We start from the raw sequence: 19,154 nt of genomic DNA on the forward strand, positions 1-19,154 counted from the left end.
TATCCCTTCTTTAATTGTTTCTACAGAAAGATTTAAGGAGAAATGTTACAGGGCCTGTTCATTGACATTTACAATTGATGTATAAACAACTCTGTGCTGAAAACCACTTGACATACAGAATGTCAGAGTTCTCTGCCATTTACTCCCAAAATTTCCATGGAGTTGCAATCCCATTTATATTCTGTTCTCTGCTCAGCCCCTTTATTGAAATTATTTGAAGGAATCAGAGTTACTATTTCATTCACAGCAGGAAAAGCTTGGCTTGTTTTCCTCACTGATAGGAAATTTCCTTCTCTTAGGTCCTGAAATTTTGGAAGTGTCCACTCCATACACAAATCTTGGTCCATTTGGGCTGGAGTTGGGAGCAATAATTGTCCCCATTGCACTCATACAATTTAGAGATTTAGAGATTTAGAAAATGGGATTTTATAATCCCAAAATCAGCACCCATGAAAAATAACTTTCAGGGACCCCAAAATAACATGAACCAAATTTGATTTTTCCACTAGCACTGTTTGCCACTGAGGATTCCAAGCTTTCCTCCCCAGATCATCATCAAAGCTTTGATTTTGCTTGAACACATGAGGCACAGCCAGTGTTTATCATTTATATGATCTGGGTGATGGATTTTGTTCAGGAAAATAGTTTGCAGGACTATTTTTTTTGCATATAATGTAGTTTTTAGCTTTTTTTTTGCTTTTAATGCAGTCCTGGCCTCGTGCAGTGCAGCCTTTACACCGCCCCATCGCATCAGCCATAAACAAAACGGTGCCCACTGGAACAGGAGAGGAGATGGAGGCATCAGATCTGAAATTTGGCTTATTTTTAGTTTGTTTTTCCTCTCTTTGCACATCAGAAAGCATCAGGATGTTTGGGAAATGGGCAAAGAGGAGGGACTTGGGGAGCTGTCAGCAGCTGGTGATGCAGCAGGTGCCCGCAGAAAGGTCACGGCGTCCTCTCGAGCAGGGTGGAAAATCCTGCCAGTTCTCCAAGCAGGATGGGAAACAACAAATCACAGTCACCACAGGCTCTCTGTCAAACTGGGAAAATTTCCTTGGGAAGGTGAAGTTGTTTCTCCTTCTCTTGATCAGAACATTTGGAGCCTCCCCCAGGAATTCTCGCCATCCCCGTGGGGGAGCCGTGGGACTCTTGGGGATTGGGTTTGTTTTCTCCAGGTGTTTTCTCCCAACAGCATCTCCTGATGCTGGATTTGGGCAGCTGAATTTGTCAGGCATTTGCAGATGATGGATTTCGTGGGTGATTTGCTGCTGTCAGGTTCAGTCACCGTGAGACACCGAGCTCAGGTCTGCTGGAGCCACTGGAGTCGCCGGGAAGCGACGCGGGGCGGAATTTTCTGTCGCTTTCAGTCGCCGTGATTTCAAACTTCAGCTTGATTTTACACTCCCCTTCTCCCTCCAGGGCCCACTCAGCCTTTTCATCATTCTCCAAGTACCTGAAGTGAAATTCATGCCTTTGCACAAAACCAGCCCACAGCTGAAACTCAGCACAATTCCCACGTGAGGTCTCAAAGAGCTCCTAATTGGGACTTCATTGATCCTGAGGTTTTCCTGGGATTAAATTTGGCTGCACTGGCTGTAGTTTAACCTGGAGGGTTTGATCTGCACTTGAGCCAGTGCTGATGAGGAAGGGGCTGGAGCCCCAGGAGGGGCTGAGGGAGCTGGGAAGGGGCTGGAGAATTCCTGAGGAGCTGGGAAGGGGCTGGAGAATTCCTGAGGGAGCTGGGAAGGGGCTGGAGAATTCCTGAGGGAGCTGGGAAGGGGCTGGAGAATTCCTGAGGGAGCTGGGAAGGGGCTGGAGAATTCCTGAGGGAGCTGGGAAGGGGCTGGAGAATTCCTGAGGGAGCTGGGAAGGGGCTGGAGAATTCCTGAGGGAGCTGGGAAGGGGCTCAGGCTGGAGCAAAGGAGGCTCAGGGGGAATTTGTGGCTCTGCACAAGTCCCTGGCAGGAGGGGACAGCCGGGGGGATTTGGGATCTGCTCGCAGGAACAGGGACAGGAGGAGAGGGAATGGGCTCAGGCTGGGCCAGGGAAGGCTCAGGTTGGATATTTGGGAAAATTCCTGCATGGAAAATTCCTTCATGCCCAGCCCTGGCACAGCTGCCCAGGGCAGTGCTGGAGTGCCCATCCCTAAAGGGATTTAAAATCCGTGTGGATGTGGTACTTGGGGACGTGGGGCACTGGTGGCCTTGGTAGTTTGTTATCTGAATTGAACCCAGAACTTATAAGCAGTTGTATCAATTTAAATACCCCTGGAATAACCAATCATTCCTCTGTGAAATGTGGATTCTGTCTTGCATTCAGTTCTCTTTAAAGGGATCACTTTTGTATTGCATTTATTCCACTTTTAGTACTGGGTTTGTGCCTCCTCAAACTTCTTTAATTTAGCATTGAAATATATTTAATGCAGTGAAGAAGGACTTTCTTGGTATTTTGTTTTCTCAGAAATATTTTAAATTTTGGAGGCAAACTTGAAATTAGATTCAGAAATGCCTTGAATCTCTTCCCCAGTTTATCATATTTTGCATTTCCAATATTTGCACTGTTAACCAGTTTATCTCAAGGCTGGAGGCGCTCAGAGGAGAGGGATGCTAATGTGTGACATATGAAACCAGATAAATAACACCAATCCAACTTTGTATTTCCAAGGAAACTGTTAGAATCCAAGAGCAGATGATGTATTGCTCAACTAAGATTCAGAGTTTTCAATCCATAGAACGTGGATGTTCTAAAACATCTAAAAATGGTGGGTTTGTTGTATATTAGAAAATTTTCAGCTGAAAATGGTTAATGATGTGTGACTTGCAAATGCCAGCAGCAAATTTCCAGCAGTATTGTTCTTGCAAATTCTTAACCTTTGCAATGAGACAGAAGCCCTAAAACACTGCAACATGAAACATCCCAGCATTTGATTTTCTGAGTTAAATAACTTGTGTTCCATCACTGGAGGCAAATTTCATTTTGCAGTTTGGAGGTTGACATTACGCAATTATGAATTTTTAATTTGGAGCGTGTTCTGTGTACATTCCAAAGTGTGAAATCAAAGACTTTGTAACCAAATTATGTTGTTTTTCAGAATTTCTACAAGGAGATCGAGAGGGAAGAGATGTACATAAGGTTTGTAAACATGACTGGTGACAAACTGCCTGACACAGGCTCTGTAATTGGGGAATTTAAGTTCATATTAAGCAGTCACTTGGGGGCTGGAGGAGAAGAGTAATGAAAAATCACACCTTGGCTGAACCTGAAGTAATTCAAAAGCTTATCTGCACCAGGAACAGAGTGCTGGAAGTGAAAGTCAGGAGATTATCTCTGTCCCCTTTCTCTGAGTCCTTCAGTCCCATTACAATGAGCACTGAAATACTCAGGAGCCACAATTCTTCTGCTCCTGAAGAAAACAAATAAGGCAAAGCTGAGCAAAACAATGACGTTTCCTCCTGGTGAGGTGCAAAATATCTGACTTGGAATAAAAACAACTCTTAAATAATAACTGACTGATACTTACTTTAAACTTAAAGCCTTCAAAATCTCTTTTTAGACCAAGCAAACATGGAAATATTGTGTGTTCACAGCCCCCCATTTGTGCTTTGGCTGACTGTTGCTTACATTGTTGTGCTAAAATGATGGAAGTTTGGGGTTTTAATGCACATTTAAATGTTACTTGTCATTCATTCTCAGGTGCTTGTTACCTTTTTGGAAGAATTTTTACTCATCAATCTCTTCTTGTTGTTTAAATGGTTTTAATTGGTCTTTCAGAAGTTTGCAAAAAGAATAGGAAATGGCAGGATTGATAATTGAGAAACCTATTGAGGTATTTCTTGTTATTTAGGTCTGCCCTGTGCAGCATCTCTATAAAGACAAATTGTCTTTCCCTGTGAAACCCCCAACCAAAGTCTCTCCAATTTCTGTTAACAAACTTATAATGAATATCAAACTTGAAAGTATTTCCACTGGCTTTTTCAAAATACAAATTTTAATAGTTTTGTGGGGATTTTTTAATTGTCAGTGTAAAAATCATCAAACAAATGAAGAGAATCCCCTGCCAGAGGTGTGATGATTTTGAAGTTAAAGAATAAAACTTATTTCTGTCCCCATAGCTGAACTTTTATATAAGAGTGCTCTGTCTTGCATAAAATCTGGATTGGATTTATTGCTCATCACAAGTCATTCTCCTGGTGTTCAGTCAAAGATTGGAGTCAATCTTGGAGAACTTTTCCAACCTTAATGATCCCACGATTCCCTGAGTGTCCATTAAAAACAGCACAGTGGAAATGCAAATGGTCCTGATGGTTGTCTGCACACAGAATTGGGAACTTTAACCAACCCCACAAATATTTATTTGTTTGAAGGTAGACTTGAACCCTTGTAATCTTCAAATTAAATTATTGAGTAACATCTTAAAGCCACTCTTTTTAAGAGTCAGTGTTTCTGTTGCTGGCAGGTACCTGTACAAGCTGTGTGACCTGCACAAGGAGTGTGATAACTACACAGAGGCTGCCTACACCCTGCTCCTGCACGCCAAGCTCCTCAAGGTAAACCCCAGAACACATCCCAAGCCTGGGAAATCCCAGCAGGAGTCAGCCAGGGGCGTGTTGAGCACTCAGGACATCTGCACTTGAAGCTGATGGGCAGCTCTGTGCTGAGCTTTCCTTTGCACGTGGAATTCCCACACAGAGGAAAGCGACACTTCACTGCATGGCAGAGCTGCATCTTGAGCTGGAGAGAGGGGAATGTGGTCAAATCAGCAGCACAAAATCCCAAACTGCAAATACCCAGACTGTACAAACTGTGAAAGCCCCATACCAGGTATTTTAGTAAATGAGCTCTCCACAGATCTTTTTGTGCCTGGAATACTGGAGCCCGTTCTCGAGTGCTCTTGGGTGTTTGTAACCAATTCAGTTTGGATTTCAGAAAATTGTAGAGAGATTCAAATGGCCTTCTTTCCAAGTTCATGCCTTTAAAAGGTGCATATAATTTTAATGCAGTGTTACCCAGTTTATAGCACATTTGAAGAGGCACAAACAATATTGCTTCTCTTTGGTGTAGCCTGCAATATGCACAAATAACATGTTAGCTGCAGAAAGTGCCTGAAATAAAGCATTTGAGTGTTTAAGTATCCACTGCCAGCCAGGAATGGAGTGAAGCTGTACTTCAGGAGCATTAATCTCCCTGAAAACATTCTGGAGAGAAGATGTTGTCTGTAACATCCAGCTTTTTTACGAGCTTATGTCACAAATGTGGGAGCAGGTACCCCCTTGGCTCTCCTGGTTATCATTTAGGAAGGTGCTGCTCTTGCCAGCAGACACTTGTGTTGTGAAATCACATTTAATACAGCTGGATCATCACTGAATTCCTAGGTTTATGTTTTAATTTTGAAAAGCAGTTAATGGGAAAAGTAAAAAATCTCAGTGTGATAAGAATCAGAGGTTTTGGAGGAGTTTGATTTAGTTCTGTTTGTATTCCTCACATTTCACAACCTGCAGTGAAATCTTTCTCCCTCAGGGGTCTCTTCCCACACCCCTCAAGGACACAACTCCCCCAGGGGCAGAGTCAGGGGCAGAATAAATGAGAATTTCATTTTCCCCTTGATGTCCTGCCCATTCCAATGGTGAGTGTGCTGCAGCCTCCTGATCCAGAGAAAGTTTCCCTTCCCATAGCAGGGGATGGAACAAGATGGGATTTCAGTCCCTTCCCACCCAGAGCAGCCTGGGACTGTGTTACTGCAAACCTGCTGTGCCCCTCTTTATCCTCAGCAGCCAACTGTTCTCAGTAGTCCTGGCTTTAATTTCAGCAATCCCCAGCCAAGTGGGAGTGTCAAATATCTATTTTGAAAAGTTGAAAAGGGGAAGGTGTTAAATGAGATCCTTCTGATGGATGCACTGAGAATTATTCGTACTTCAGAGCTGAGTAAACTGCATCCAAGCCATAAAAAGACTAAATATGGTGCAGAGTGTACATGTGCAATTTAAATTAAGACACTCTGAAATGTATTTACTGTATTTTAAAATCATTAGAGGGTTATTACACAAGGAAACATCTCCAAGATTCATCTGGAGTGCAAAAGCACTGTGCCCACTTCACGTGGATGAACCTTTCAGACAGGATGAAGGATTCATTCCCTTCCATGGGGGCTGTGTTCCTGAATAAATGATGGAATAAACCATGCCATAAAATGTCACTCAAACTTTCACCTGGCATGGCTTGCACTTGTTAGACAACTTACTTTCTGTGACCTCAAATTAAAGTTCAGCCAGGTGTGGCTTTTCTTAGAGAGTGTCAGAGAGCAGGTGAGTGTCTCACTTAATGTACTCTTGAATTCAGTGGAAGAACTTCATGGGAAGAAATACCCATTTTTCTGTCCTTCTAATGCAAATCAATAGCAGACAGCAAATGCCAGAGCAGGATTTGTCACAGATTTTCATCCCTGAGTGGATGTTTGTTTATAATTTCATTAGAGGCTGGAATTACTTTATTATAAAAGTGTATCAATCTCTGTCTCAATCCCTGCTCCTGCAGCCCTCAGTGGAGGGAGGAGTTCAGTGTAGCCTGAGGAGCAGCGATATTGGGGGGTGTGTGACTGAGCAATTGAGTTTTTCTGTCAAGCCTCAGGGCAGGATTTTCAATGACACTCATCACAGGCAGATATTTCATCCCCCTGATTTTAATGGGATCACATCGAGGGCAAGCCTGAGAGCGTGTGAGAATTTCACCTCTAAATCTGCAAGAAGGCTCTGTCTGTGGAGAGAGAGAGGCCAAATTACTGCAAGCTGATGAAGCACACTCAAGAAGAGAGACTTTTGTTGTGTTTTCAACCCTTTTTCTCAAAATTGAGGTGTTCAAAACTAACAGAAGACAGCAGCTCTTAGCATTCTGAAAAAAACACCATCACACTGCAGAGTCCAGCAGGTTTGTGTTGTTCAGAAAGAGTTCAGAACAAAGCTGTCTGCATGACCCAAACACAAACATTTTGGCCGAATCAACAAGTGATTGGGTGAAATTTAATAATGTATAGGAGGTAAAGTAGCAATAATTCTGGAAATTAATCTGGAAGTTGCCCAGAGCAGCTGGGGCTGCTCCTGGATCCATCAAAGTGTCCAAGGCCAGGTTGGGGCTGGAGCAGCTGGGACAGGGGAAGGTGTCCCTGCCATGGCAGGGGTGGGATGGGATGAGCTTTAAGCTTCTTTCCAACCCAAACCATTCCATGATTCCTATGAACCCAAACTATTCCATCTTCCCCTTGATCCATCAGGCATCTGCTGGAAGAGGCAGAGCTGCTAATTACAGACAGGCTGGATAAAGTTAATTATTCTTTCCCTGCCTCTGGAGGTGCTCAGTGTGTTGGAGCCATCTCATTTCCCTGCCTGCAGCCCTTCCCTTCGTGTTGGTGGAGTTGGGCTCCAGGGTTTCTCTCACTCCAAGTGTCCATTGTGTCCCCAGAGGGTTGTAACCATCAGCAGACCAAGGTCACTCTGATCAAACTCACCGAGGAGAGGAAGCCACCTCCAGAAGCTCCCTTGTGGCTGATGGATGTAATTATCCTCCAATTACAACATCCAGATAAATGCTCCTTGTGCCCAAGGAAGCAAAGGGCACAACTGGGAAAAATCCCTTTGTTGGTGCATTAACTGCAGTATCACTTCTTTAAATAAAGAATTTCTAAAATATTTTTAAAAATATTTTTAAATAAAGAATTTTTTTTATAATTTCACTTCAGAACTCATGCTTTGGATTTGCTTTCACTTTTCCCCTTTTTCTTTTTTGTGTGTGATTTAGTGGTCAGAAGAAGCATGTGCAGCACATCTTACCCAGCGGGATGGATACCAAGCTGCTACTCAAGGACAGCTGAAAGATCAGCTCTATCAAGAAATTATCCATTACTTTGACAAGGGCAAGGTAAAAAAAAGGGAAGAAAAAAGTGCAAATGTATTTCATTGCTTTTCTCTCGAACTTATACATTTAATAGTAAACATAGTTTGCATCCAGTGACCTTCAGGAAGCACTTAGAGATAATGATACTACCAAAAAGAAAAGTCTAAAGGAATCAATGGTACATTTATAACTCCTCTCTTAAGGGTAAATGTATGGGCATATGATGGCATGGAGTAAATAAAAAAGTGATGCCTATAATTCAGAGGACTTTTTCTGGCAGTTACAAGAGCTAAAAGAATCCTTCAGCTCCCCTTGTTTTTTCCTTGTGTACACAAAAATAATTCCTTCAGGGCCTGAATGTCTGTGGTTCATATCATAAATATCCTGGGATGAGGATATTTCATTGCAATCACATCCTTTAATGCAGAAGGGATTTGAATTTGGCATTATTTGGTGTTGGAGAGGAAGGGGGTTAATGGGAGACAGGCATGGATCAGTATTTGGATATTTCAGGCACAAAATATTTGAGTGCAGAAGTAGGAATCTCTTTGTCAGAACATTTCAGAAAAGCAAACTTGGGGTTTAAAACCAGGCTCTGTAGGATGAGCAGAAATGGTGTTTTCTGGTGGAATTAGAATATTATCCAGCCAGCCCACCCTTTCCAGGTGCTTTTAGCAGCATCAGATTAAAATCCTAGAATAAATTTGATAGGAACTATAATTTCTATCATTTTGTTAGAAATGTTGCTTAAAAAGTCAAATTTTATAGCTTATCTTAATGCAATACTTAAAAGTTGTTGATGAGTGGTGCTAGAAGTTGGATTGGGGTAAAAATTGTAATTCTGGACTGGGATAAAATTGTAAAAATGTAATTCTGGGGTGGTGCCCAAGTGGCTGTTTGGGGTGACTTGGGGACAGTTCCTGCTGCCCAAAAAGCTTTTCCTGAGTGAACGAGAGGAATCTCATTTGAATGAGCTGATTTTAAAGCTTATTTTAATCTTATATTCCTGTCTGGAAGGAAAAGCAGGAGTTGCCTGTTTTTATTTTGTTGCTTTATGTCTTTATGGCTCCCTGTTGGTGGCCAGGCACTGGGAATTGTTCTGCTGAGCACCAGTTCTGTGCACAACTCCAGTTCCAGGACTCCTGTGTGAGGAGATGATTCATTTCTAAACTGCTCTTTCCTACTTACAGATATTCCTCCTCATTTTCTGGTCACCCAAGCTGGTGAATATTTTTCACATTACTCGATGAAAAGGGAAATAAAAAAATCAATATACGCTGAAAATATTCATTTTATGTGATTTTGCAAATGTCAGGAAGCTCCAAGTGGAGGTTTCCAGTGTAGGTTGATGGTAATCCTCTCATTTGGGATGTTCTGACATTAAGTTAAATCAACTTCTTGCATTCCTTGAGCAGTTTGCTGATGTAGCCCAGCAGCTTCTTTACCTCTCTGTGATCAGTAACAACCTTTGCTGTGCATTTTTTGGAGACTGAACCCATTCCCAAAACAATTCCTGGGGTTTTTTTGTGCCATAATCACCCAGCTGGGTCCTTGCCTGGCAGTTCACTCCAGATCCCACTTGTTTGATTTCCCTTCCCATGAAGTCAACAAGAGGTGTGGACCCCTGGACAGCTGCAGAGACATTTCCAAGCTTTTGCAGAAGCTCAGGAGTTTTGTTTTAAAGTTGTGAGCCTGTGTCTCTCCCAGCCCAACCTGCCTGATGGGAAGCTGTGGATTTGGGAAAGGAGGGAGATGTGGGAGTTAGAAACATTATGTAGAAAAAATAGAGCAGAGGGATTTCTTAAAATTGGGTTTAAACCATTGTCTTTTTGTTTTTTAAAGGCTGGTGTAGTTCAGCCTCTCAAAAATCAGGATCCCTTTCTCTTGGCAGAGTAATTTCCCAGGTGAACTCACAGTTTCCTTGTCTATTGAAAGCCAACCATGAGGTTTATCCCTTAAATATTGGCATTCTTGGGCAGGTGAATTTAGATTTAATCCTCCACACAGAGGCTGGAATGAACACTTTGCTTCTGCTCCAGAGGTGCCTGAGAATTTTCTAAGTGAGTAAAAGGGAGCTTGGACTTGCCCTGAAGGCAGGAATGTGGCACGTCCTGTGGGCTGAGAACAAAATGCTGGCCCTCACCAGGTATCCCTGGTATTTCTAGTTCAAGATCCATTTAGGATTCCTCATTTTGATTTCTGTTTTTAATCTCTTACTCTTTGGAAGTTTGCTTTTTTGTCTGTATCTTATTTTGGTCCTTAAACCAATCTTTCATAAAGCTGAAGTACAGCTTTAACCTTTAGGGAAGGAGAAATTTTGAGAAACAACTTTCACATTTTGCAGTTGTTCTACTTCATGAATTTGATTCCTGATTAGTTATGGAATTCTTTTTCTAAGCTCCTTCTTTCCAAAGGGAAAGTTGTTTCCATGGTGTAGGGATCCTTTTCTCTCCAGATCACTCTTCTTCACTGCCCTGCACTTTCCAGTCTCCACTCTCGGCTTTTGCCCTTCCAATCCTTATCCTCAGGCTTATCCCAGCAGTCCAACCCATCCTTTGAACTGCTCTCAAGTGTTTGCTCTCTCTGTTTTCCTGAAGCTTTGTAATTTCCAACAAAGTCCTTAATCCGGGGATTTTCCTGGAAATGGTTGGGTTGGAATATCCCAAAGTGAGAAGGGAAAACAGTGATGGAATAAAGGGCTGAGGGAAGGGGTGACACTTTTCCTGTGGGAAGGAGGTGGTGGAAATCAATGCTGATGATGATCAATGCAGGGAATGCTCCTTGGCAAAGATCAGGTTTTGTTTTAAACCAGCTTTGTTTGTGGTGCCACAAGGGAAGCAGCAGCATTTCTGTTCCTGGTGAAATGTGGGAACAGCCACAGGCTCAGGTTTGCTGCTTCCATAAATCAGGACAGGTTTTCCTCTGCTCCTCAATAAATTGAAAGTGTTGGTCCTGAGGACAAAAAGGTAAACTAATGCACACTGCTCATTTATTCCTGCTCCTCCTTTCTCCCCTCCTCCTCCAAACAAAAAGCTTTTACTGCTTTACAGCAGCCACAGAACAGAAAATACCTGAAATTAGATGGCAAATACCATGCTTTGGCTTTAAAAGCCTTTTTTTTCCAGCTCATAGGATGACATCAAATGGCTTTTTCTTCCATCTCTAACAAGTGAGTGGTGAAATTCACCTGTCTGCCAAAAATCTGTGTGAGGCTCGTGGCCAGCTCAGCCCCGGAGCCGTCCTGAGAGCTGGGAAGGACAGAGAGTCTTGGGAGAGGGAGGTTACAGAGTCTGACTGTGTTCCAAATGAATATTTTTATTTATTTAAAGAGTTTCCAACCTGGCTGTATCTTTAATGCAGTACCAACAATAGAGATGTGCTGAGTTTTAGCATTTTATTTAAAATACTGAGCCTTCATGCTGGTTAATTAACACTACCTGAAATTTAACCACCTTAGAAAGTCCCTCACTCGTCAGAATATGGCACCATAATATTCTTATCCCAGATTATTTCACTGTTCCTGACCATTAACTCTGCAGGAGCTCAGAAATACCCTGAGATCCTCCTTTGTTGCTATTAACCTCAAAAACTAAATTGCATGCTGTAGTTCTTTCTGGCCAACAAGCAATCCAGCCTGAAAAATAAATCGCCGGGTTTTCCCTAAAAAAGATCTGCATCTGCAAAGTCTTGCCCATAACAATTTGCAGCTCGTGTCTACACAACTAAATTCAGGCTCTGCACATTTTTCTTAACCCCTGAGTATAAAAGAAGCGTTTTCCTTCCAGTATCAGCAGCTTCTCTCCCTGGTACCCTCTCCAGATAAATTGTTTCTCCCATTAATGAGTTGTACCTCGTACAAATCCTGTGTAGTAGCTCCCTGTACAACTCATTTCTCCAGAAGACTTGCCATGTCCTGGGCAAAGCTGGGAAAGCTTCCAAGGCAGGAAATCTGTGAGGCAGCAGATTGGGAGTTATTGACCTTCAAGAATATAGATTTCATTTATCAGGATCCTGGGCCACAGCCGTGCTGTCCTCACCTGAATAAATTGGCTCTGGAATAAACAGCTGAATTTTTCAGAGGGGTGTGCAGGGGATGTGAGACACACAATCCCTGTTTCTCTGAGAATGGTGGGAAAATCTCCAGCTTTGGCTTGGTGTTCTGTGATGTTGGAGGTGTCGTGGTGCAGCTGCACGAGGGGAAGGGCAGGTAATTCAGGAAACAGCCTCAAGCTGCACCAGGGGAAGTTTAGGTTGGACATGAGGAAAAGTTTCTTCATGGAAAGGGTTGACAGGCAGAGGAACAGGCTGCCCAGGGCCATGGTGTGATCCCCATCCCTGGGATTGTTCAAAAAGTGTCTGGATTTGACACCTGAGGATGGGGTTTATCGCTTGACAAGGTGATGGTTGGTGATCTTAGAAGTCTTTTCCAACCTCAGTGATTCTGGGGACTCCTGGGCCTCTGGAGTTCAGGGCTCTCTCCCCTTGAGAAATTGAGTTCCATAATCCAACTTCTCATTGTTCCTGTGAAGGAACAACTGCACAGCTGGGAGTTCCAAACACAGATGTTGGAGCACAGTGAGGTTTTTAAGAGGCAGCAGAAACAAAAAGTGGGTGCTTTCCTCTAAGACAGAGGTCTTGGCTGTAGAGGGACAAAGTTAGAGACTGTCAAAAATGGAGAGAATCTTTATCCCTTTTTTATTGTGTGTTTGCAGTACGATAGAAAAGGTTCCTGAAAGTGTTCCATTAAAAATCATGTGACACAGTGTCAGCAGGAGAACTTGTAAACTGACTTTTACAGAAACTTTAAAGGAACCCCAGAAATTTAAGCCAGAAACAAATGTTGTTCTAATATCTGAAGCTGCCCTGCTGAGAGGGCTGGGATTGTTCAACCTGGAGAGGAGAAGGATCCAGGGAGAGCTCAGAGCCCCTGCCAGGGCCTGAAGGGGCTCCAGGAGAGCTGGAGAGGGACTGGGGACAAGGGATGGAGGGACAGGACACAGGGAATGGCTCCCAGTGCCAGAGGGCAGGGCTGGATGGGATTTTGGGAAGGAATTGTTCCCTGGGAGGGTGGGGAAGGGCTGGGATGGAATTCCCAGAGCAGCTGGGGCTGTCCCTGGATCCCTGGCAGTGCCCAAGGCCAGGCTGGACACAGCCTGGGATAGTGGGAGATGTCCCCTGCCATGGCAGGGGTGGAAGGAGATGATCTTGAACCCAAATCATCCTGGGATTCTGTGATTCCATGGTCTGGTTTTCTCCTGCTCATCTCCACTCCCTTGCTAGGAAGAACACAAGAATTATGTGATTACTGTGTTGTACATGAACTAAATCTGGATCACATTGAATTTGAGGGTTCATTTTTCAGGCTTTGGAACATTTACAGAATCCATTATTAATATTAATATTCAGTAACATCTGAAGGCTTTGTTCAGGCTGGAGGAGGTGCAGTGGAAACAGCCTCTGCTCCCGTGTGTTTCTGGTGTTGACAGACAAGGATGGGAAGGTGAAAAACAAATCAAAGGAGATTTAATTCTGCTAAAGTTGTTATTTAATCAGTGGCATTGATGTGTAGGCAGGGTGTGCCTGCTTTCAGAATCCCTGAATGCTTTGGGTTGGAAAGGACCCCTAAAGGTCCCCTGGTCCCATCCTGCCACAGGCAGGGACATCCACCCAACACTTCCCAGGTTCCTCCAGCCTGGCCTTGGGCACTGCCAGGGATCCAGGGGCAGCCCCAGCTGCTCTGGGCACCTGTGCCAGGCCCTGCCCACCCTGCCAGGAACAATTCCTGCACAAAATCCCATCTAAATCCACCCACCTTTTGCATTCCCAGACATCTGTGCTTATCCAAGAGTCAGTGGGAAGAACCACAAGGGAACTTGTTTACAGTGTTGATCCAAATCAAAAAGTATTTAGGCTTCAGTTTATTTCCAGTCTCATTTTGGAGAGGGACTGGTTAAATCTGGAACACACAAACAGAGAACCAAGACAAGGGAAGTGATGGTCACACCATTGTCTTTGAAATGAAAATATGCAGAAGTTATGGATGACTGAAGTTCAGAAGGACATGGCACTCAAAATGAGGGAAGGTTAAGTGATTTTGAAAGCTTTTGCTTGCTGACTTAAACACCTGAATATTAGTTCAGTTCCTATAAAATGGTGCTGTATTGCCCTTGTGAGCCAAAATTAACCCAGCTTGGTGTGTGAAAATGTCCTCCTTTTTCTGCAACTGTGCCTTTACTCTTAAATTCTTGTTAATTTTTGTTTAAAAATAAAAACATGCTCTGTATCATCATGCTAGATTAGATCCATAATATGGATAAAAACATTCAGATCCTTCCACTTGCAAAAATTGCGTTGCAGAGCGTTCAGGCTGCCTTGTAATTTCCTGCAGACGTGATCTCTCATTACCGTGATTGTAATTAGTCCTTCTGATGCGTTTTTCACCTTCAAGGCACTTTACAAACATGAGGCAACTCATGCTCATTCCACTGCTCTTCCCTGGATAAATAATGTTCTGAACCTTGTTGGAGAAATAAGTAAAATCAAGAGGAGGGGTCGAATATCACGAGGAGCTGCAAGGAAAGGTTAATGAAGAACCAGATTCTGCTCCTTGGGAGCATTCATGGCTTTTTTATCTTAAATTAGGTCACCACTTTGTCCAAACCTCATCCCAGCTGGTTTTTGCAGGACCCAGAAGCTCCTTTCCCCTCGCTCAGCCCCACAGTGCAGTTTTTAGCCCTTATTTTGTCTTTACTTACAAGGCAGAAATCTCTTTCCTTTCTCCCTGCCATCTCCCATAACCATTTTCCCCTCTGCATTTCCTCATCTCCTGCACCACCAGCATCTCTCTGCCTCTCCAGGCTGCTGCTTTCCAGCCATTCCTGCTCAGTTTGCCAGGATGACCTTTCAGTCCCTCCCTCCACTTGAAAATGGGTTCCTTTTTTCCACATTCTCCCACAGAGAGGAGCAGGGATGGCCAGTGAACCGTGGGACCCATCTTGCTTTTTGTGACATTGGCGTGTTCCACGTGAAGACTTGCTGAGGATTCATCCTTAAAGTTTTATTCTTATTTTTCCAACTGGCATCTAGAACCAGGAATCATTCTAAAAGTCTTATTTTTTCCACATTTTCCTGATACACTAAGAAATGCAATTTCAACTTCCAGATCAGTAGACAAACAGAATTCACGTGACATTGATTTTGGGGCTTTGGGTGTGGAATTTCATTTGTGTGGTTTGGAGAGCTTTTGGGTTTTTGGGGTGTGAAATATCTCTTATTTGCACAGTGCTTTAAAGAGAACTGAGGGATTTTTATGGGATGGATGCAGGGATCAGTTGTTGTGAAGGATTCCCCTGGTCACCATTTCCTCTTCTCTCCCCAGCATCCACCTCCCAACATCTCTGGAAGTTGTGGTGCTTCATCCCAAACTCCCTGTCCTTAAAGGTGGATGTTTTTGGGGAAAAATGGGAAAATGTGTGTTCAGCCCTTCCCCTCAGCCCTCCTCCATCCACCTGCTCTTCTCTGGAATCTCAGGATTCCACCAGGACGAGGAACGTGTGGCCTGGTGCTGAGAGGAGAATGAGGTGGTGTGGCCAAAGGATTTAAATTTAAGATGAAGGTTAATAAAATCTGCATTTCTAATTCATTCTGAAACTCATTTTTATAACAAAGTGAGGTCAGCAATGCCAACCAAACTTCAGCAGCAGAAGCAGATCATCAAGTTTGATCTCAGATAGCCTGGTGTGCTAATTTAAGCATATTTTTGGGTTTGAGTGGTTCTTTATCTTTGGAGTAGAAAAAACAAATGAAAAATGCACATTTAAAACCATTCTTGCTGCTCCTCATTAAGATTGTTGCCTTCTGAAGAGCTGAAGGATATTGTTAAATTTCTTTGGGTCACTTGAGACGGCTGCTGAATTTCATGGTTGAGGAACGAGAGGAAGAAGAACCAATGGAAATATAATGAGTATTTGTTCAAAGCAATATCTGCAAATTGCCTGTCCTGTCTAATACAGATTATAGATATTAGAGGGAGAGAGAGGTGATTATGAAATATAATCAATCACCAGCCTTGCTCCAAAGCCTTAGGTCCTGGGTTTCTCCGTGGACAGGCTGTGTTTACACATCACTGGATGGGCTGGCAGGAATCATTTCACTTCTGAAGCTCTTTGATCATTTGACTTGATTTGCATCCAGGAAATTTGCATCCCGTGCCAGGGAAGGTCATGGAGGAGATCACCTTGAGTGCCACCAAGCCAAGGAGGCTGATGGCACCTGGGTTGTGTTAAGAGTGGTGTGGCAGCAGGACCAGGACAGGGATTGTCCCTCTGTCACTGCTGAGGCACCTCCAAACACGTGTTAAGTTTGATAAAAAAGTCAGTGGGGGGCTGCAGCGTGTCCAGGGAAGGCTCTGGAGCCCCAGGAGCGGCTGAGGGAGCTGAGAAAGGGGCTGGAGAATTCCTGAGGGAGCTGGGAAGGGGCTGGAGAATTCCTGAGGGAGCTGGGAAGGGGCTGGAGAATTCCTGAGGGAGCTGGAAAATGGCTGGAGAATTCCTGAGGGAGCTGGGAAGGGGCTGGAGAATTCCTGAGGGAACTGGGAAGGGGCTGGAGAATTCCTGAGGGAGCTGGGAAGGGGCTGGAGAATTCCTGAGGGAGCTGGGAAGGGGCTGGAGAATTCCTGAGGGAGCTGGGAAGGGGCTGGAGAATTCCTGAGGGAGCTGGGAAGGGGCTGGAGAATTCCTGAGGGAGCTGGGAAAGGGCTCAGGCTGGAGCAAAGGAGGCTCAGGGGGAATTTCTGGCTCTGCACAAGTCCCTGGCAGGAGGGGACAGCCGGGGGGATTTGGGATCTGCTCCCAGGGAACAGGGACAGGAGGAGAGGGAACGGCCTCAGGCTGGGCCAGGGGAGCCTCAGGGGGGATATTTGGGAAAATTCCTTCATGGAAAGGTTTGTCCAGCCCTGTCACAGCTGCCCTGGGAAGTTTGGAGTCCCCATCCCTGGAGGAATTCAAAAGCCCTGTGGATGTGGCAGCTGGGGACACGGGCACTGCTGGCCCTGGCAGTGCTGGGAATGGTTGGACTCAGTGAACTTGGAGGCTTTTCCAGCCAAAACAATTCCACAATTCCATTAATGGAGATATTTATAACCCCAGCACAGCTCTTTGGCCCATCAGAAGCTCAGTGTTTTCAGGCATGTGACACAATGCATTTGGTTGCTTTATTTGGATTGATTTGATTCTGATGCTGATGTTTAACCAAGGTATGTAATTCAGCTTCTTTTTGTTGTTTTGTGATTTTTTTTCCAACAGATGTGGGAAGAGGCCATTGCCTTGGGTAAAGAACTTGCAGAACAGTATGAAAATGAAATGTTTGATTATGAACAACTCAGTGAACTGCTGGTAGGTTTTTTTTAATGACATAGACACTGCAATAATTTATTTCAGAGTTGAATCTCTAAGCTTTTAAAATTATATAAAAAATACTATAGCAATGACAATAAAATGCAGAAATAAATAACCATCATGGCTTTGTTGGACCAGTGTCAATTAACTGGCTACCACTGGATTGTCTGAAAAACACTGAATTTATTTTTTTTTAGCCAAAAGAAAAACATTTCAGTAATGTTAAGCTGATTTATTTGGGGTATAAAAGGAAATTTTGAATTTAAATATAAATGGGAACGTGAAAAAAAATCCCTATTCTCTCTCAAGTGTCTTTCTATATTCACATTTCTTTTTTTAGGTATGAATAATCCCCAAGCATTCATGTCTCCAGTCAGTTATTTTTGCCCTGACGTTACCCATTCATTATTCCTGCACCATTTTTTTCCTCCCGTTCTCTTCCAGAGAGATAAATGGCAGCTGTCACTGTCCCTCCTCGGGTCCCAACCATTTCCACTGGATTTGGGATGTGATTCCAGTTTAGTTCTGAAAATTCTCAGCTCTAAAGTTTTTGATACCTTCTTCTTCTGCACTCAGAGTACATTTTCCATAATTCCTTTGAATTGTTTATGTTTTCTTTATGTCAGTGTGTCTGAGCTGGGCACTTCTGCAGTGATGAATTCAGCTCCACACAGCCCCAGCTCGCTGCTCCTGCTGGAGTGGGCACAGAATATTCTTCATTTCAGTATAAAAGGAATTGGGTAGGATTGTTCCTCAGCTGGGAATGGTTGTCAGATGTGATAATTCACCAGGGAGTGGCTGCTCTCCGAGTCCCTCACTTTTAATTTTCCATCTCCTTTTTGCTTGCACATGGGAATGTGAACGGGTTTGTCACAGGGGCAGCCACTCTTTAATTATCCTGCTGGATCCATTTTGGAGGAGAGGCTGGAATTTGCACTTTATTCCTTGTAGGCAATGATCACAGAGTGGGCAAATGATTTGTTTTGGGAGGACCTTAAAGCTCATCCAGTTCCACCCACTTTGCCCAGGGCAGGGGCACCTTCCACTGTCCCAGGGTGCTCCAAGCCCTGTCCAACCTGGCCTTGGGTATTTCCTTGGAGTTTCTCCCTCTTCTAAGAAGGGAGACCAAGAACTTCCAATCCTCACATCAGACAATTGAATTTATCTGCTCTTTATTCATCAGCCAGGAGATGAGATGTCACACAATTAGTCCTGGCGTGCATTTCCCTCACAAGACAGAGATCAAAATTCACTCTCCTGCATGTCTCACCCCATCAGATTTTCTTATTGCTACTGCTGAACAGCTCTTTTTTTTCTCCCACAATAAAATTCTGAAGTTTTTTTGTTCTTTCTATTCTCCCTCTTGTCTTTTCTTCAAGCACTATTAAATATTAGCCTCTGAGACAATTCACAAATGACAAAATAGTTTTGCTCCAGACAAGCTGAGAAGTACTCAGCAGATCTGGGTCTTTGTAGTCTTGGTGCCATTTACTGTTATCTGTTGTATGGGAGCAGCACTAAACCTCCCCCCAGATCAAAAGACATTCTCTTTGCAGAAATAATAGACTAAAAATAAGTTAATGAACAGATCTTCTGAAGCTGCTCATTTGCTATTATTTCATCATTAGAGATAAAGAACTCGGCGTCGAAGGCAGATGGTGTCTGACATGCGTGTGTTTATTCCAAAATCCACATTTTCCTGCAGTTCTCAACTGCCTGCTTTCCATATGCAAATTCACGCTTGTAAATATGGAAGAGAAGTAGTAGAAAAATGTAATGAGATGTTAAGAGCTCAAAACTGACAAGTCAGCACCGTTGGGATGAGCTGTGTGCGGCTTCATCCTTCCAGTGTTTCAGTGTCAGAGGTGTCACAAC

General features: G+C 43.6%; 1 protein-coding gene across 5 annotated transcripts in view; it reads left to right on the forward strand.

The window, feature by feature from the left end:
- DOCK1 (dedicator of cytokinesis 1) overlaps nucleotides 1–19,154 on the forward strand; it is a 266,167-nt gene that overhangs the window by 208,819 nt on the left and 38,194 nt on the right. For all 5 annotated transcript variants that reach the window (XM_058841868.1, XM_058841871.1, XM_058841867.1 and 2 more), the window contains exons 36-39: nucleotides 3,092–3,132; nucleotides 4,457–4,547; nucleotides 7,789–7,908; nucleotides 17,187–17,276. In XM_058841868.1, the coding sequence (XP_058697851.1) occupies nucleotides 3,092–3,132; nucleotides 4,457–4,547; nucleotides 7,789–7,908; nucleotides 17,187–17,276 (342 nt within the window). The remainder of the gene's footprint in view (nucleotides 1–3,091; nucleotides 3,133–4,456; nucleotides 4,548–7,788; nucleotides 7,909–17,186; nucleotides 17,277–19,154) is intronic.

Source organism: Poecile atricapillus, chromosome 6 (genome assembly GCF_030490865.1).
Source record: "Poecile atricapillus isolate bPoeAtr1 chromosome 6, bPoeAtr1.hap1, whole genome shotgun sequence".
In the NCBI taxonomy this organism is placed as follows: Eukaryota; Metazoa; Chordata; class Aves; order Passeriformes; family Paridae; genus Poecile; species Poecile atricapillus.